Source organism: Balaenoptera physalus (genome assembly GCF_965194825.1).
Source record: "Balaenoptera physalus genome assembly, chromosome: 20".
In the NCBI taxonomy this organism is placed as follows: domain Eukaryota; kingdom Metazoa; phylum Chordata; class Mammalia; order Artiodactyla; family Balaenopteridae; genus Balaenoptera; species Balaenoptera physalus.
In genome coordinates, this window is record NC_138901.1 from 64,152,983 (window position 1) to 64,169,351 (window position 16,369).

A 16,369-nucleotide genomic window follows, 5' to 3' on the forward strand; every position below is an offset into this window, starting at 1 on the left:
CAGCGACCACGCACTGGGCACTAAGCGCCTAAGCCAAACACTGACTGGATTCCTACTGCATACAGCAAACAGGAAGTTACCAACCGTACAGGACACATACTGAGCCCCTCCTGTACACCAGGCCACACACAGTAGGTGCTGGGCCCTTCCCTGCAAAGAGGGTGAGAAGGTGCGGAAATAATCACCAGAAACAATGAACAGGAGGTGAGGGGTGCGTGACACAGGGAACAGAGGACTACGGGGGTTCTGCCCCCAGGCGAGCCTCCAGAAAAGGTGACCAGAGATGCAGTCACAGAGCGGAGGGATCGGCTGGGGCAGGGGCAGGAGCAGGAAGCCTGGGGAGGCTGGGAGGAGGCGGAGAGGGAAAGAGGAGAGGAGCAGACCAAACTGGGGTGCAGCCTCAGGACACAGCTGCAGAGTCCAGGTCACAGGCGCCTGGGCGGTGGGGGGAGCCCAGAGCCAGGGCGTGAGAAGGTGAGTGAGGCCATGGGACCGGTTGGGACGGCTCCAGAGGCCCTGAAAGCCATGGTGAGGAGTTCTCACTGGGGAGGGGGCGCTGGAGTCAGAGGCCCAAGGGTCCCAGCACAGGCGCAAGGCAGGGGCTGGGCAGAAAGTCGGGGCCCGAGTCACCGGGCACGTCAGCGCCCGCCAGGCCCAGGCCGGGCTCTCGGGCACCTGCCCTGTGCAGCTTGGCATGGGCCAGCCCAGATTTTCCAGTCCCAGGGCAGGCTGAGTGGGTGGGGCCCAGTTTCGGGCTACAAGTAGGGCTGAGCCTTAAACCAGAGTCTGGGGAGGCTTCACCCCAGTGCACCCTGCGGGAATGGGGATGACCTGGTCCCACCAGGGGCCAGGCCTGAGTCAGCGAGCAGGTCAGCTCCCGCCAGACCCAGGACGGGCCCTCCCGCACCCGCATGGGCTGCGCCAGGCCCTGCTCGCCCACACACACACACATACACACTCATACCACCCGTCACAACTGGGCTGAGCCGGGGACACGCGTTCACCTACCCGGTCAGCAGCAGCCCTCGCTGGGATGGGTCCGGAGCCAGGTTCCGGCCCCCGGTGATAGGCCAGCTCTGAGAGACGGAGACAGAGACGGAAACGGAAGGTCAGGACAAGCGTCTTCCTCCTCTCACCCCAGGAGTGGCATCCAGGGCACAGAGTCCCTCCAAGTTCCCCACATACACCTGCCACATCCCCATCTCAGGCGCGTGCCCAGGCAGCACCCTTCCCCCGGGCACGCACCGAGGCACCGGAGGCCGGCTGGGGGTTCTGCTGCTCGCCAGCGCTAACGATGCGGGCCCACAGCTTGGCGGGGACGTTGGCGACGTGGGCCGAGCAGGTGATGGCAGACGAGTGCAGCGGGGCCAGGTACGGGGCGGGCACAGCCGGCCAGCCGGGCGTCTGTAGGTCCAGCACCACCAGCTCCTCTTCAAGCAGCACGGCCAGGGCCTGGGGCTCGTCGAACTCTGCAGGATGGGGTGGGTGAGCATGGCCGCAGACACACGGGCACGGGGTGGGAGGGCAGGTACGCACCGTCCTCGGGCCGCGTGCTGTGCACCGTGAAGAAGTCGATGACGCGGGAGGTGAAGTCCAGCGTCACCAGGGTCTCGGCCTGGAGCACGCTCACGCAGTGGCGGTCGCCATAGCTGGCGCGGGGCATGCCGCCGCTGAAGACGACGAAGTGCTCGCTGCTCGGGGCAGGGGAGCCACGTGAGCCGCCGGAGGGGCCCCGTGGGGACGGGGAGAGCCTCCCCCACCCCCGCCCTGCGCTCCCGCAGCCAGGCGCGGCCCCGGCGCCCCACCTACCCAGACGCACAGTTTCGCCACAGGATCTTGCTGATGGCTTTGCAAGGGAAGGGGCCTGGAGAGGTAGGAGAGCATCAGGCTCATAGAGCCCCAGGCTGCATTTCTCGCCGCTTCTCCGTTCCCCTCCTGCCTCCGTCACTCCCACCTCCCGAGGGGAAGGCACGGGAAGGCACGCTGCCCGACAGCCCCGGGGGGGATCTCAGCTTTGTGGCTGGGCTCAGCCCCGCCGCCTTCTACCAGTCCTCCCAAAGCCCCCCACCAAGGCCAGTCTGAGCTCGGGGTCACTGCCGACCTCGCACAGGCCTCCCCGGCACTCACCGTAGGGCATGGTGGCCACGGTGGGCTGTGTCGTCGGGGAGTCGCCGGCGTCCGCGGCCCAGACGGCGTAGCTGCCGTCGCTGTGCGAGCTGACCAGCGTGCGGCCGCTGCGCTCCCAGCACACGCTCTCCAGCTGCTGCGGGGCGGGGTGGACGGGCGTGAGCGTGGCGGCCGTGAGCGGAGGCCCCGGCGCAGCCGCTGGCCTCCCCACTCCACCACACACCTGGTTCCCCAGGAAGATGCGGTCAGCACACCGCGCTGCCCGGTTCCAGATGACCAGCAGGCCTCGGCTGTAGCCGATGAGGATCTTGGTGGGGTCCCGCAGGTGTCCCTGGAGTGACTCCACGGGGCCCAGGGCCTTCCCGCACCGGTAGTCGTCAGGCACGCTGCGAGGGCGGAGGGGAGGGGTGCGTGGGGGGTGAGCCGGCAGCAGCACGCCCGGCGGACGGGGTGCAGGGAAGCCGGGTGGCCTCTCACCTTCGCAGAACCTCGTCCAGGCCAAGGGTCTGCCCCTCGAGCAGCGTCAGGGTGGGAACATCCAGGAAGAAGACGCTTCCGCCCTCAGTGCCCAGGGCTGCCAGGTCACCGGCAGCCACCAGCAGGACCACGGTGATGCGGGCGAGGATGGGCAGGCCACTGTGGGGGCCAAGGGGAGGGGGGTGAGGGTGGGAGCCCATCCGCCTGCTGAGGAGGGCGTGGAGGGGGCTGAGCCGCTACCGTCAGCTCGCCACAGCCCCTCTGTACTCGCGGCAGCCCCAGAAAGGCCACGGCGGTGGCTGCAGACATCGGTGGCCGCGGACATCGTGATTAGCTCGCTCGGTTATTCATCAGAACGTCAGCGGGGAGAGGGATAAAAATAGGTCCCCAGGTCTTGGAGAAGGGCCCCTGAGCTCCTCCCACCTACCAAGAGGGGAAGGCAGGAACCAGGCCCCGCCTGGGCCAGGACCAGAACCTTCAGGACGCACAGCCCCCTGAGCCCCACTCAGAAAGCCCCGCCCCCAGTCCATGGATGCCTCCCTGACTTGCAGAAGGGCCCTGGATCGCTCCCCTGCAGAGGCTGGGAGACCCCGGGAATCCATCCTGGGTTAGGGCTGGACACGGGGGTTGGGGGGGGGGTCACCTAGCCCCAGTTCGAGCCCAAGCAGGACAAGCCTCCCGCAGAGCTGCACAGGCAGCCTGCAACCTGGAAGACTCACCCGCGCTGGACGTTTCAACAAGGGCCGCCAGGCCGGGAACCAAGAGGCCCCGTACTCTCTCCCCAGGGGTCCAAGCCCATGCTGTCTCCCCCCTGGGGCACCCTGCCAGCACCTCACAGCCCAGCGGGACCCTCCTTGCCCCGACCCGCCCTTTCACCCAGGCACACTGTGGCCCGTCGCCCCGCCCCCAGTCGAGGGCCCAGGGGACCCGTGCTGATGTCAGTTCCTGCCCCAGACGCCCCTCACCGCAGGGGAGAAAGTGCCTCTCACCGGGCTCTGGACACACTCTCCCGTCCCATGTCTCCTGGGGCCCCAGTGGTCCTGGAGCACAGACCGTCCCTGCTCACCTCAGACTCTGCCGGGACCCCCACCTGACGCCCTGCCAGACCACCAGACGTGCCCCCTGAACCCCAGCCCCGGGGCAGCTTCCCGCCCCCCTGCCCTCCACAGGCTTGCCCCACATCCGGCGGCCGCCCCTGGCCGAGTCCCCCAGTACCTGGCCCCATCAAAGCCCGGGCGACTGGGTGGCTGGTGGTGGAGGGCTTCCTCCAGGTGGGCGCAGCCGTTGCGGTGGACGACCTCCCAGAGATGAAGGCTGCTGTCGTCCAGCAGGGTCAGGAGGCGGCCCTGGCAGGTGAGTGAGATCGAGACTGAGCCGGGCTGGGGCAGGGGGCTGGGCGGAAATGGGGTTCACGGGAGCCAGTGGCGGGGCCGAGGCTCACCTGGCCGGGCAGGAAGTGCATCTGGGTGACGGTGGCCGCGTCTTGATGCAGGCCCGTGAACTCCACGCCGGGGGCACCGTAGCTGAGGGTGACGGGTCAAGGGCGGAAAGCAGGCACAGGCCGGGAAACCACACCTCCTCCTCCCAGGACCACTCTGACCGGCCCTATCCAATGGGCCTGCCTATCCAGGGGCCTCCCCAGTCCACGGGGGCGCCTCCCCAGTCCACGGTGGCTCCTCCCCAGTCCACGGGGGCGCCTCGCCGCAGGGAGCACCATCTTGCACCGCCACTCGACACGCAGGCTCGCTCGGCCCGCAAGTCGGCGCTGCTGCACGACCTTCACTTCCTCATCTGTAGAAGGGGCTGGCGACTTGCACTCCAACCTCGACTTGCACTCCAACCTCGTGGGGCTGACGCAGGGCACGTGAGAATAAACGCACCGCCCGCACACACGGCCTGGGCCCGGCTCACGGCTCTGCGTCAGCCTCTCCGGGCTGCGTGCACAGGAGTCGGCCCCACACGTCAGCATCACACAGGGGGAGATGCCAAGCCAGGCCCGGGAGGCTCAGCCACAGGCCGACACCAGCTGCAGGCCAGGAACCCCACCTCCTTCTGGGGCAGGCAGCCCCCACTGCAAGGGGAGAGGCCACAGAGGCTTGGAGAGCTTGGGTAACCTGCTTCAAGCGCCCAGTGTGAGCGCCAGAGTCCCAGCAACCCCAGGCTTCACAGTGGACGGGCAGGCCGAGGGGCCCCAGGAGGGAGGACCGGGCAGGGGTCAGGGACGTTGCCTGGAAACAAGGCAGGAGCCGTTGCCTGGAGCTGGAGTTGGGATTCCCTGCAGGAGCCGGGAGGACACAGACAAGGGGACAAAAAACAGGGCAGGAGCACTGGGAGGGAACCAGGGTCGCCAAGGAGACGGGGCCAGACCCGGGGCGGGGGGGGGGGGGGGGGCGCTGCGGACCCTGTGGCCAGCCTCAGTTTCCCAGCCCAGGACTCGGGCCGGAATGGTCTGGGGGGGCTGGGGGGGCCTCGTCCCCCTCTGAGGCCGTCTGCCGGCCCGTCCTTTGTGGTGAGCACGAGGGGCCAGCGCACAAGAAAGGCCATGCCACCAGCAGAGGCTCCCCCGGGACACAGAGGAAGGGGCTCCGGGCCCATGGCACAAGCGGGGCAGGACAGCACCGTAAGACGCAGAAGCAGCGGGCCAGGAAGTGGGACCCCTGGGCCGGCGGCCAGGGCACCGTCCCCTGCGTGCCCACCGATGCCTCAGGGGCCCACAGGAGGTGGGGGCACCCAGGTCCAGCCGCTCTCCCTGGAGTCGGCAAACTCACAACTTCCTGGCCAGTGCCCGCAGCCCCTGGGTGGGGAGACCCCGTGCCACCATGCAGTGGCCGGCCAGACCCTGCCCCTGGGGCCCCACCTGAGGGGCTCACCCCGTGCAGCGGGGCTGGGATCCTCCACGGCAGGAAGTAGGCGTGCAGCTGCCAGCGTCCCCCCGCACCCACCCTGCACTCGCAGGAAAATGCCCCTTTGTGCGGCTCACAGGCCCATTGTGTAGCGCCAGCACCCAGGTGCGGGCCGCGCTGCGCCCACCACGCCGAGCCTGGTACTGCCCCCAGCGCCTTGGCTGGACACACGTGTCTTCACACTGGCACACGTGTGTGTGCCCGGGCACCAGCGCAAGGCCCGCCGTGACCCTGGCCCGCCCACCACTCTTGCTGGGGACCGTGTGCAACCAGCCCCGGCCCACCTCCCTGGTCACAGTTGCCGGGATGGTAACCGCCAGGTAACTGGCTGGCTGAAAGGCAGCGCGGGGCAGCCGGGGCCCTGCCCCAGGGGCCCGGCACACGGGGACCTGCAACCAGGACATTCTGACGGGCCCCGAAGGCCGCGGCCCGCAAAGGATACATCTTGACAGCCCCAGACCGGGTGCCGATGGCCATGATGCGAAGCTCAGGGTCGAAGGCCAGGGCGCTGGGCTGGTTGGGGAAGCCATGCTCCACGGTCTGCAGGGAGGTGAGGGCATTGGCACAGGCACAGCCCACCCACCCCAGGGCAGCCTCCAGGCTCTGCCACTGCTTCACACCCGTGCTCCGGGCCTCAGTGCCCTCAGCTGCGAAACGGGTAATCACACCTCCAGTGAGGAAGGGCCTGAGCCCCTGGCCCCGCCACAGAGGCCTCCCTGGTCGAGGCCCCGTCCCTCTCTACACCCGGGTCCACCCCACCGTGCGCAGGGCTCTGAAAACAAACAGAACGGGGCTCGAGAGGAGGCGCAGGCGCAGAAGTGAACCCTGGCTGCCCCACGGAGCAGGACTCCACACCCCACTCCTCCAGGCAGACTGAAGTGGGGTGCAGTCCCAGGCAACCCCCAACACAGGCTCTGGGGGGTGGTCAGAGGCCAGTACCCAAGGCCAGCTAGGCAGAGGCTCTCGAGCGCCGCCCCGACCCGGGGCTGCTCCCCACCCCCAGCCCCAGAGACAGGGAGACTGGGGCCCAGAGAGATGGAGCTTCCTGCCCAGGCCCTGAAGGTGTCACGCACCTGCCAGACTTGGGTTCCCACCTGGAAACTGGGAGACGTGATTCCCTTCCCATCCCTGGTTGGGATGGTGGGCAGGCGGCTTGTGCACTGGGGGTGTCCACGCAACGGCTCCCACCAGGTCCCCAGCTCCCGGCAGGGCCAGTCCCAGTGCAGACCAGCCCTGGCTCCCCGCCCCCCCTCCACCTACCCAAGGAGCCCCTAGTCAACCCCGAAGCCTGGCTGGGGGCCCTCCCTGGGAAGCTTGCACCCCTGGGCCCCCAGCCCCCTGCCCTCAACACCAAGGTGGGACACCCCATGTGGGTGCCGGTACCCCGACCACTGCGTCAGCAAGACACAAGTTTTATAAGGAACCCTGGTCCCCAGGCCCGTGGCCCCAGCCTGCCTCCAGCCTCATCCCATCCGGGCAGGGACTGAGCCCTCTGAGCAGCTGGCTTGGCCTTGGGCAAGTCACAGCACTGGCCAAGCCTCGGCTTCCCATCTGGGCACCGGTGAGCCCACCTGAGGACAGCGTGGCCCACTTGACCGGGGTGGGGTGGGGAGCACCTGCACCGCCGTGCCCACGCTGGACCTGACCGAGTCTGGCGGCCCACTCCACTGCTCAGGACCCTCCGGGGCTCCCGGCTCACTCCGAGTCAAAGCCAAGTCCCCTCCATCTGGCTCCTCCCACCGGCCCCTGGCTCACTTGATGGCCTTCCGCCCTCCTCCAATCTACTAGGACCTTTGCATCTACGGTCCATCTACCTGGAACGTGCTTTATTCAGCACTCTCCAAGGTGGGCTTCTTCCCACAGCTCAGGAGACAACTGCTCAGAGGCCCCCTGAGCTGGCCCAGCAGCCATCGCTCCACACCCTCACCTGCCAGATCTCACCCACGGCACTGACCACCATCCAAACCACCGCAGGCCGCACACTTCCCTCTCTCCTTTTGGCTTCTCACTATCTCCCCAACTAGTACATCAGCACCCCCAAGGCGGTATTCGTTAAACTGACATAGAGTGGACATGCCACAGGCAACTTGTGGGCAGGGCTGGGATTTGGACCCGAGACCGAGTCCAAAGTCCAGGCTCACCCTGGACCACCACCCCCTGCCCATGCCCCACCACTCGGGAATCTGGGCCTATTTTCTAGTGATCACCTACCAGCCCCTCTAGTGACCCTCTGCCCAAGACCGCCCCCTCCCACCACTGCTGCCCACTCAGAACGGGGCCTCACCCTCCTTGGCAGGGAGACCAGCTTCTGCCACCAGGGGCCAGCCAGGGGGAGCAAGCCTCCTCTCCACCTGTCTCAGGTCCCCACTTCACACCCCGACTCCCTCCCTGGCTGAGGAAGTGACACCTGAGCGCGACGCCTGCCTTACCATCACTGTCCTCTCATCTCGAGGGGGCTCACCCTCGGCCACTCAGCACAGGAAGGGGGACACCTCAGAGCCCCTGGGCACCAGCCTCCCCTCTGGGCCCCTTGGCCACCAAGTCTGAGGGTCCTGGCAGCCCCTACGCCACCTGGAAAACCCCGCCTACCCTGAGAGACGACCCGGCCTCAGTCACTGCGGGACCGGTCGCCCCAGAGCTTCCTCCTGGACCAGAGTCTCCTGGCAGCCAGCTCAGGACCACAGCACCCCTCCCGAAGCCCCTGGCCCTCAAGGCTAAAGTCAAATCCCACTGACAAGGGGACCCAAAGACCAAGTGCCCCAGCTCACTCTGACTTTGGGCACGTGGTCAGCCCTGAACCTCAATTTTCTCACCGGTGTGTGGGCATAACGACTCTAAGCCCCAAGAGAAGCAAGGGGCCCTGCGATCAAAGGGCCTGGGTGTCAAACTGAGGCCAGAAGTGACACCCCTGGGGAGAGTTAGCAAGGGGCAGGCTGGGGCCTCTCTCCACCACACACCAGCGCAGGGGAGGCGGGGCTGAAGGCAGCCCCTTTCCCGTGGCCCCTCTGGCCCTACCCAGGAAAGAAAGGAAGGAGCAGCCCTCCGCCCCCACCTCCGCCTTGGCTCCAGGAGAGGGGGTGGGTCGGCTGCCCCTGTGACAGAGCCCACAGCAAGGAGGACAGTGACCCCATTCCATAGCAAGGGAAACTGAGGCCCCGCGATTCCAAGTGCAGTTGACACGGCCAGGCATCCCCCGCTGGAGCCCCCGGCGGTGCCGGGCAGAGCGCAAGCCGGAGCCCCGGGCGGTGGGGGAAGGGAGGAGAGGAACCGGGAAGGGATTTCCCAGCCCCACCCCCCAACATCTGCCTCCACTCCGCACCCCTCCCCACCGGCCTGGGTGCGAAAGCAAAACAAACCGGGCCCAAAGGCTGCGCAGGGGCGCCAAGGGGTCCCCGAGAAAGAGATAAAGAGACAGACGGAGCCGGAGCGAGAGTTGAGAGCCGCCCGGAGACACACGGAGGCGGAGAGGCCCGCAGGGAGAGGCCGGCGGAGTCCAAGGCGCGGAGACAGGAGCAGGGGAGCGGAGGGCAGAGATGGAGCGAGGCTGGCGCGCGGCTCGGGCAGAGCAGAGCGGGGCGGCCGGGCCCAGCGTGCGCCCCCTCCCCCGGCCCGACGTGGCTCCGGCCCGGTCCCCGCCCCCGGCCAGCCGCCCCCGGCCCGCCGCCGCACCTTGTGGAAGGCGAAGAGCTCCTGCTTGAGCTTCTCGCGCTGCGGGTCGGCGCCCTGTCTGCGGAACCGAAACTTCATCATCTTGCGCCCGGCCGCCCGCCGCCGCCCGCAGGATGCGCCGCACGGCCCCGCAGGTCCTGAGGCGCGGGCGCCAGGCGCGGGCGCGGCGGGGCGGGTCCTGCACGGGGCGGGCCCGCCCAACGGACGTGCCTCCTGGCCAATGGGAGGCCCGCGCGCCGCCCGCCCCGCCCCTGCCGCCGCTCAGTGGGCGCCCGCGAGTACGCCCGCTGCGCGTGCGCCGCGGCGCGGGGCCTGCCGGGACTTGTAGTCCACGAGCAGAGCGCCGGCGTGGGCCACTGGGGACGAGTTTTTGAGGGGAGACGCGCGTTCCCCCTTTCGGAGGAGGCTTTTCCCTTCCTGCAATGAGCGAGCGACGCGCACACTCAGATAATGAGGCAGCCCCGTCCCGAAAGCCAGGAGAATTCTGACCGGGGCGACTCCCTGGTCCCCGGCCTCAGTTTCCCCATCTGCGCCATTGGCCCGGTGATTGACGAGTTGTATTATGTTTGACCAGTTTCACGGGATACCACTTGGACCATCCCCCAGCGCGCCAGAGCACCGCCCACGCCACGCTTCTGGTCCCGCTGGGCGGTGAGTCAGGATTGCCCTTCTCCGCCCACAGCCCCCTGGGGAACTCCTATACATCCTTCAGGATCCGACATAAAAAGCTCTGGTGGCAGCACGGGGGATTCTTAGGAGCGCCATCAGCTAAAGAGAGGGACAGAGACCCAGTGGGGAGAAGAGGCCGTTCCTGGGGAGCTGGCATTTGGTCCCGAGATTGGATCCGGGCTTCTCCGACGTGGGGGGAGGGCCTCCCTACGCAGGGAATGGTGTATAAACAAAGCTGCACCGCCTCCACGCTGAGGGACGATGGCCTGTCCCCACCCACATCCCAGGCCTCCTTTTCTCATCTGGACAGTGGCCTGGAGGCTGAACCTTTCCTTCCAAGACTGAGAATAGGCTGCCCTGGGCTCAGGGTCCCAGAAGCTTAGGTGGGGCAGGTAGGCCTGGCCCAGACCCCACCAGCTGTGTCAAGGGAGGCGCCTGACTTGTGACCCCAGGCAGTTGCCAAGCCACAGGCCTGACCACACCCCCGCCCCCAGTCAGCCCTGCTCAGCCCTTACCTGGGGTTGGGGCTGGATCTGGAAGAGGGCCGAGCAGAGAGGCAGGGAGGTGAGAGGAAGGAAGATAAGAATAAGGCTTACGAGTGTCTACAGGTGTGGCAGACACCAATCACATCCCTTTCCTGGTTTCAGCTGATTAAGTGCTCTCAACAGGTCTGTGAGGGAGGAAACCCCCGAGGTTCTAGATGAGGAAGCTAAGACAGGTGGGTGCAGGCAAGGGGGCCGAGCTGACTGCACTGAGACGGGTCAGGCACCTCCCGCCTCTGCCTACGCCATGTCCAGCACAGGCAGCTCAGGCAGGTCTGAAGCCTGGGTTCTGGTCCCTGCCCTGCCACCCATGGCTGACTTTCACAGCCTGAGCCCCAGTGGCCTCTTCTGCAGAACGAAGGCCTCACACGGGGAAGCGTTAGGAAGGTGTTAATTCACATCCCTACTTCCGTTGCCTTTAGAAGCTGTGCGGCCTGGAGCAAGATGCTTAAGCTCTCTGTGTCTCGGTTTCCTCACCTGTAAAAACGTGGCTAATCCTAGTACCTGCCTCAGAGGGTCGTTAGGAAGATGAGATGAATTAGCACTTGTAAAGCCCTTAGACCAGACCGCGCCAGGCAGACAGGAAGTGCCATGTGGGACTCAGCTGTTGTGAGAGCTCTTGCTAATTGCTGTTTGAGCTCTGCCCCTCTGTCACCCTGGGCAAGCCCCTGCCCTTCCTCAGTCTCCACTTCTGTCCTTGAAAGGGGACCGAGTCAGCAAGCAGTAAGCAGCCATGCCTGCCCCACCGCGCACCCCCAGCTCACAGTCTAGGGGAGCACAGAGCCGAGTGGAGACCACAGCCACCCGGCGTTCGCTGTGCTGTGGTGGGGACACCCGGGGGCGGTGGGAGCCCAGAAGAGGCATCTGATGCAGGGTAGGTGCCCCTGGAGGGAGGGGGGCAGTTCAAGCTGGGCTGTAATGGGTGAGCAGGTCAACGGTAGAGTGGGCAGGGGGTGGAGAGGGGGGGCCCAGGCAAGCAGGGGTTCTCAGAGTGTCAGAACTCCCCCCACACCTGTGCGAATGCCCATGGAGTAGGGCCCCAGAGCCTGGATTTTAAACCAGTCCTTTCCCAGGTGACTCTAAGGCCCCAGCTTGGCCCCATCTGATCAGGTTCAAGGGGTTAAATGGGTAAACTGAGACGTGAGCAGATAGGCCCAGCCCATCCACACGTGGGGCACGGTTGAGAATGGCACGGGGTGAGGGTGGGACACCAAGGACTGCTCGTGCTTCCCTTCCCCTGTGAGCCCGGGCCCAGGCGTATGATTACCATGGTCACAGGGCAACAGGGCCACGCCTGCTCATTGCTCAAAGCAGGAAACAGGCTCTGGGGAGCCCAGGCAAGGGCATGGACACAAGGTCTTCAGTGACCTCAGGCGTCCCCACAGCTGTCCTGGAGGTTGGGGGGATGATGGGGGCAGGAGGGCGCCTGAGTCAGCAGCACTCGAAGGGAAAGCCGGTCCCTCTTGCAGCCTCCCAGCCTCAGGTCAGCCTCAGGCCAGGGATGGGCTGCTACCTTCTCGGCATTTCCTGGGTGGGGTGGCCTCTCCCTACAGCCTCCTCCTCCTTCTCCTTGGCCACCCCAGGGCCCTCACCCAGCTCTGAGGTGGGACCCAGGTCTGGCTTCAAACCCCAAGACATGCCCTTGCTAGCTGGGTAACCTCAGGTAAGCCACTTGTCCACCTTGGGCCTCAGTTTCCCCATCTGTAAAATGCAGTAAGGACTAAATGAGATGATTCCAACAGGAGTGGAGCCCAGGGCCTGGCAGGCTCTGTATCTAGTGAGCCAGTCATTCCTAGACTCTGGCTCATAACTAGCTGCCTCACCATTCTTCAAACCTACCAGACAGGCTCTGCCTTGGGACCCCTGCACTTGCTATTTCCTTGCCTGGGATGCTTTGCCCCCAGGTTTTCACTTAACCAAATCCCTCCCCTCCTTTTGGTCTTGACCTGATGACACTTGCTCAAGGAAGCCCCCCTGGCCTCTCGATTCCTGATGCCTCCCTTGCCTTGTTCCTCTCTGTCTGCCTCTTCTCACCCACCGTGCCTCTGACTTCTGTGTATGTTACTTGTCTTCCAGCTTGAGAATGTGCTCCCCGAGGGCTCAGTTTTTAATGCTGCTGTTCACTGCTGTGTCCCCAGTGCCTAGAACAGTGCCTGGCACACGGTAGGTACTCAACACATTTAAAAAATAATGTACGAATTAATAAAAAAAGATCAGAAGCAAATGTGACAAACTGTTAACACGTGTGGGTGGTAGTGTGGCTTCTCTTAAGTATTTTTCAGTGTGTTTGAAATATTGCGTTAAAAATACAAAACGCAAATAATAATAGTCCACACTGTTTGGGAGTCAGAGGTCATAGGAAATGGTGGCTGAAGCTTGTGGCGAGGCAGGTGCAGAGTAGGGTTGTCCCCGAGCCAGGCTGGCATCCTCAGAGGCAGGCACCCCCATAGACGCTGTATCTGTGCTTTATCTGCCTGGGCCTTGCGGTGACACTGGAGGTAGGTACAAGGACAGCCCACTTCACAGACGGGAAATGGAAGCTAAGGCCCAAGGCCACCTGTGGAGAGAAGGAGGGAAGAAGGGGTGGCGAAAGCCCCGCAGGGAGGCCGCAGGGAGGCCGCATAGCGGCAGCCAGGGAGTGGGAGGGAAGGCAGGACAGCCTGGGCCAGGGAGATGGCCCCGCCTTCCAGGAGCTGGCCCAGATCCTGACTGAGGCCACGACCCTCCTCTGCTGCCCAAACCACACAAGCAGCTTCTTCCTGGCGGCTCGGCTCCCAGGGGCCTGGCAGGCCCCGCGATTCCTGGAGTGGAATCTGGGCTGGGGGCAGGGCGGGCGGGGCCTGGGTGGGAGGAGATGAGGGGTCCAGCAGGGTGGGGGCTGCCTGGGAGAGCACCGGGGCCCTCATCCTGCATGGTGGCTTTGAGGGCCCAGATAAGGGAGGGGGAGGGGCAGGGGCAGGGGCTCTGGGGCCCAAGGAGGGTGAGCAGTGTGTTGGGCCTCGGGGAAGGGGCCAGGCAGCGGGAGGCCGGGCCAGACCCAGCCTGTCCTCGTTTTCCAAGGGAGGAACCTGAGGCTCAGAGAGAATTGACCTGCCCGGGGTCACGTGGGGGACCACACGGGGGTCTTTGGACCTCCAGCCCAGGGCTCCCTCTCCAGATGCAGGGCTGCCAGGCCTCACACTTGCCCTGAGCCTGGGTCTGAACTGTGCTTTTCTCGGTTCACGCTGCGTCACAGGACCTGGGGATTTGGATGCACCGGCCCCCTGCAGGGGTGTCAGGTTTGAGGCTCCAGGGGATTCTCAGAGGCCTATTGGAAGGTGGGGTTCTGTGCTTCATTCGTCTCTGTGGCTGCAAGTTCTAATCCTGCTCTGCCATTTCATCTTTCTGGGCCTCAGTTTACTCTTCTGCAAGATGGGGGTGAATAGTAATTGCTACCATTGATTAACACTGAGCAGTTGATCTGTACCAGGCACCAGTCATTCCTTTCATTCTATGCCTATTTTACAGAGGAAGAAACCAGGATCAGAGAGATTTAAGTAACCTGCCCAGAGTCCCACAGCTAGTACATGGCAGAGTCAGGATATGAGTCCGGGCCTCAAGCGAGGTATTACAGGTTGTGCTGAGAATTAAATGAGACAGATCGTAAAGGGCCTCACTCACAACGAGTCCAGAGAGGGTGGGAGTTAGGGAGTTCAGTCCTGGCCTCCCAGCCTGGGGTGGCAGCAGTGGGCCACACAGAGCTCCCTGGGCTGTGCTGAGGGAAGCCAGCGGTCCACGGAGCCCAGGGCAGCCCTGTCCCACAACGTGGCTTCCAGCAGGAGCCCCCTAAGGCAGAGGCCACTGGCAGCGCAAAGGCTCGGGGGACAATGCCCGGCGAGTTGGACCGCCCTGCACAGCCGCTCACCCGGGGGCCCTGGCTGAGCAGGGTGGCAGCAGCGGGGAACCCAAGTTCTTGCCCCTGGGGCCTCAGCTCCCCATCCAAACCAAGGGAGGGCTGTGCCCCGCCCACTCCGAGGCACCATCGCTGGGACTCTGCTGCCGCACCGTGGGCACCGGAGGGAGTGCACCAGGGAACGCGCCGACACCCACAGCTGGAAGACCCCAGCCCTCGGTTTGGAGCCCCTTAATCTCTACAGGTGCCGTGCCTGCCACGCTCCTTCTCTGCTCTCCACACAGCAGCCTGCGGGACCCTAACTAAGTCTGACCTCCTCCTCTCCGCAAAACCCTCCATGGGGAGCTGCTTGCAACCGCCAGTTGTCACGGTCTAAGAATCTTTGTGAGCCAGCTGTTAAACACAGCCATTGTTTAAAAACTAACTTACACTGAAAACAGAGGTAAAGTTCAGAACTAAGCACTTCCTGGTTTACTTCGTTTCCCTCCTGTCTGTTCTTCTGCATTACACTGGCTGCATCTGTGCGGTGGAGACACTGTGATAACGGCGCTCGCGGCTGTGCTTGGAACCAGCCAGAAGGGAATGTTTCCACGGCCACAAATCAGGCTGGGTTTACCGCTCATGTTCTAGACCAGTGCCTCCAACAGAGACACAGTGTAAGCCACACATGTAATTTCAAACTCCCTAGTAGCCAGACTTAAACAGTAACCGCAAACAGGTAAAATTAAATAGCATACTTTATTCAACCCAGGTATGTCCAAAATATTATCATTTCCATGTAATCAATATAAAGTAACTAATGATATTTTTTACACTCTTTTTTTGTACTAACTCTTCAAATTCTGGTGTGTATTTTACACTTAAAGCACAACTCAATTCAAACCAGCCACATTTTTTCAGGTGCTCAACAGCCACGCTTCCAGTGGTTAATGTATTGGACAGCACAGGTCTAGACTTAAGAAATGGGTGGAGAAAATATTAATGATGCAGATTTAAAAGTAATACTGAGGCTGAAACATTTCAATCCCACTAACAATCTGTTCATCAGTGAGTAATCAGTAGGTCACGTATCAAATTTAACGACAAACTTATTGGGAAGAGAGCAGGGTAGTAGTAGGCTGAACAGTGGCCCCCAAAGGTATCAGGTCTCAATTCCTGGAATGTAAATTTTTTTAACATTTTTTAACTTTGCTGATGTGATTAAAGATCTTTACATGGGGAGATTATTTTTGGTTATCCAGGGAGGCTGTAATGAGGGAGAGGCAGAGGAGATCTGGGACACAGAAGAGGAGGCCGTGTGGCCACGGAGGCAGAGACGAGAGTTATGTGGTCACAAGTCAAGGAATGTCAACAGCCGCCGGGAGCTGTCAGACGCGAGCACAGGCCTGCCACACTGATTCCAGCCCAGTGGTGGTGATTTTGGATTTCTGACCTCCAAACTGTGAGAAAATAAACGTCTGTTGTTTTAAGCCCCCGGACGTGTAGCGATCTGTTTCAGCAGCCACAGGAAACTAATACAGGCAGATGGGATGCAGCTCCGTTTACCATATTGTGGCTGAATTACCACCACAGGCGAGCTACAAATACAAGAACTCAACAACGACAACAAAAATCAATAAAAGCATTCTGTGGGAAACAACTGGCTAAACAGAACTTCAAGAGTACTCTTTTATTACTGGTAATTTATGTGCTGCACATCTATGAGTACGATCTATAATAACCTTGTGTGTGTGTGTGTGTGTGTGTGTGTGTGTGTGTGTGACACACACCAGGTTGTCTTGTACCCTCAGCAGAGTTCAGCACAGTCGGACACCTGTATTTTTTGAATGAATGAATGTGACTTTGGGCCTCAGTTTCCCCCACCACACAACAGGATTATAGGAATGGGATGGGCTCCCCAGGTGGGAAGGGCTGGAGCCAGGTGTTGTTAGAGCACCTGCTGTATACAAGCCTGGGCTGGGAGCAGAGATGGGACTCAGCACATGGCCCACACAGCTCGCTAATGCCCCAGCAGAGGGCTGGGGACAGTCAGATTCAGGGACTCGGATACGGCCCCGCACCTGCTTGGGGACTCCTCAGGGGATTCTCAC

At 63.2% G+C, this 16,369-nt stretch overlaps 1 protein-coding gene across 3 annotated transcripts in view; it reads right to left on the minus strand.

Moving 5' to 3' along the window:
* Positions 1–9,357, minus strand: part of LLGL1 (LLGL scribble cell polarity complex component 1) — a 15,948-nt gene extending 6,591 nt beyond the window's left edge. For 2 of the 3 annotated variants that reach the window (XM_082443375.1, XM_082443373.1), the window contains exons 1-11: positions 9,177–9,357; positions 5,950–6,047; positions 4,046–4,127; positions 3,820–3,950; positions 2,605–2,763; positions 2,351–2,513; positions 2,128–2,263; positions 1,810–1,864; positions 1,537–1,691; positions 1,246–1,469; positions 1,009–1,076 (exon numbers count right to left, since the gene is read on the minus strand). In XM_082443375.1, the coding sequence (XP_082299501.1) occupies positions 1,009–1,076; positions 1,246–1,469; positions 1,537–1,691; positions 1,810–1,864; positions 2,128–2,263; positions 2,351–2,513; positions 2,605–2,763; positions 3,820–3,950; positions 4,046–4,127; positions 5,950–6,047; positions 9,177–9,257 (1,352 nt within the window). In that variant the 5' untranslated portion in view covers positions 9,258–9,357. The remainder of the gene's footprint in view (positions 1–1,008; positions 1,077–1,245; positions 1,470–1,536; positions 1,692–1,809; positions 1,865–2,127; positions 2,264–2,350; positions 2,514–2,604; positions 2,764–3,819; positions 3,951–4,045; positions 4,128–5,949; positions 6,048–9,176) is intronic. The other variant, XM_082443374.1, reaches the window with a different exon arrangement.
* Positions 9,358–16,369: the final 7,012 nt, after the last annotated feature.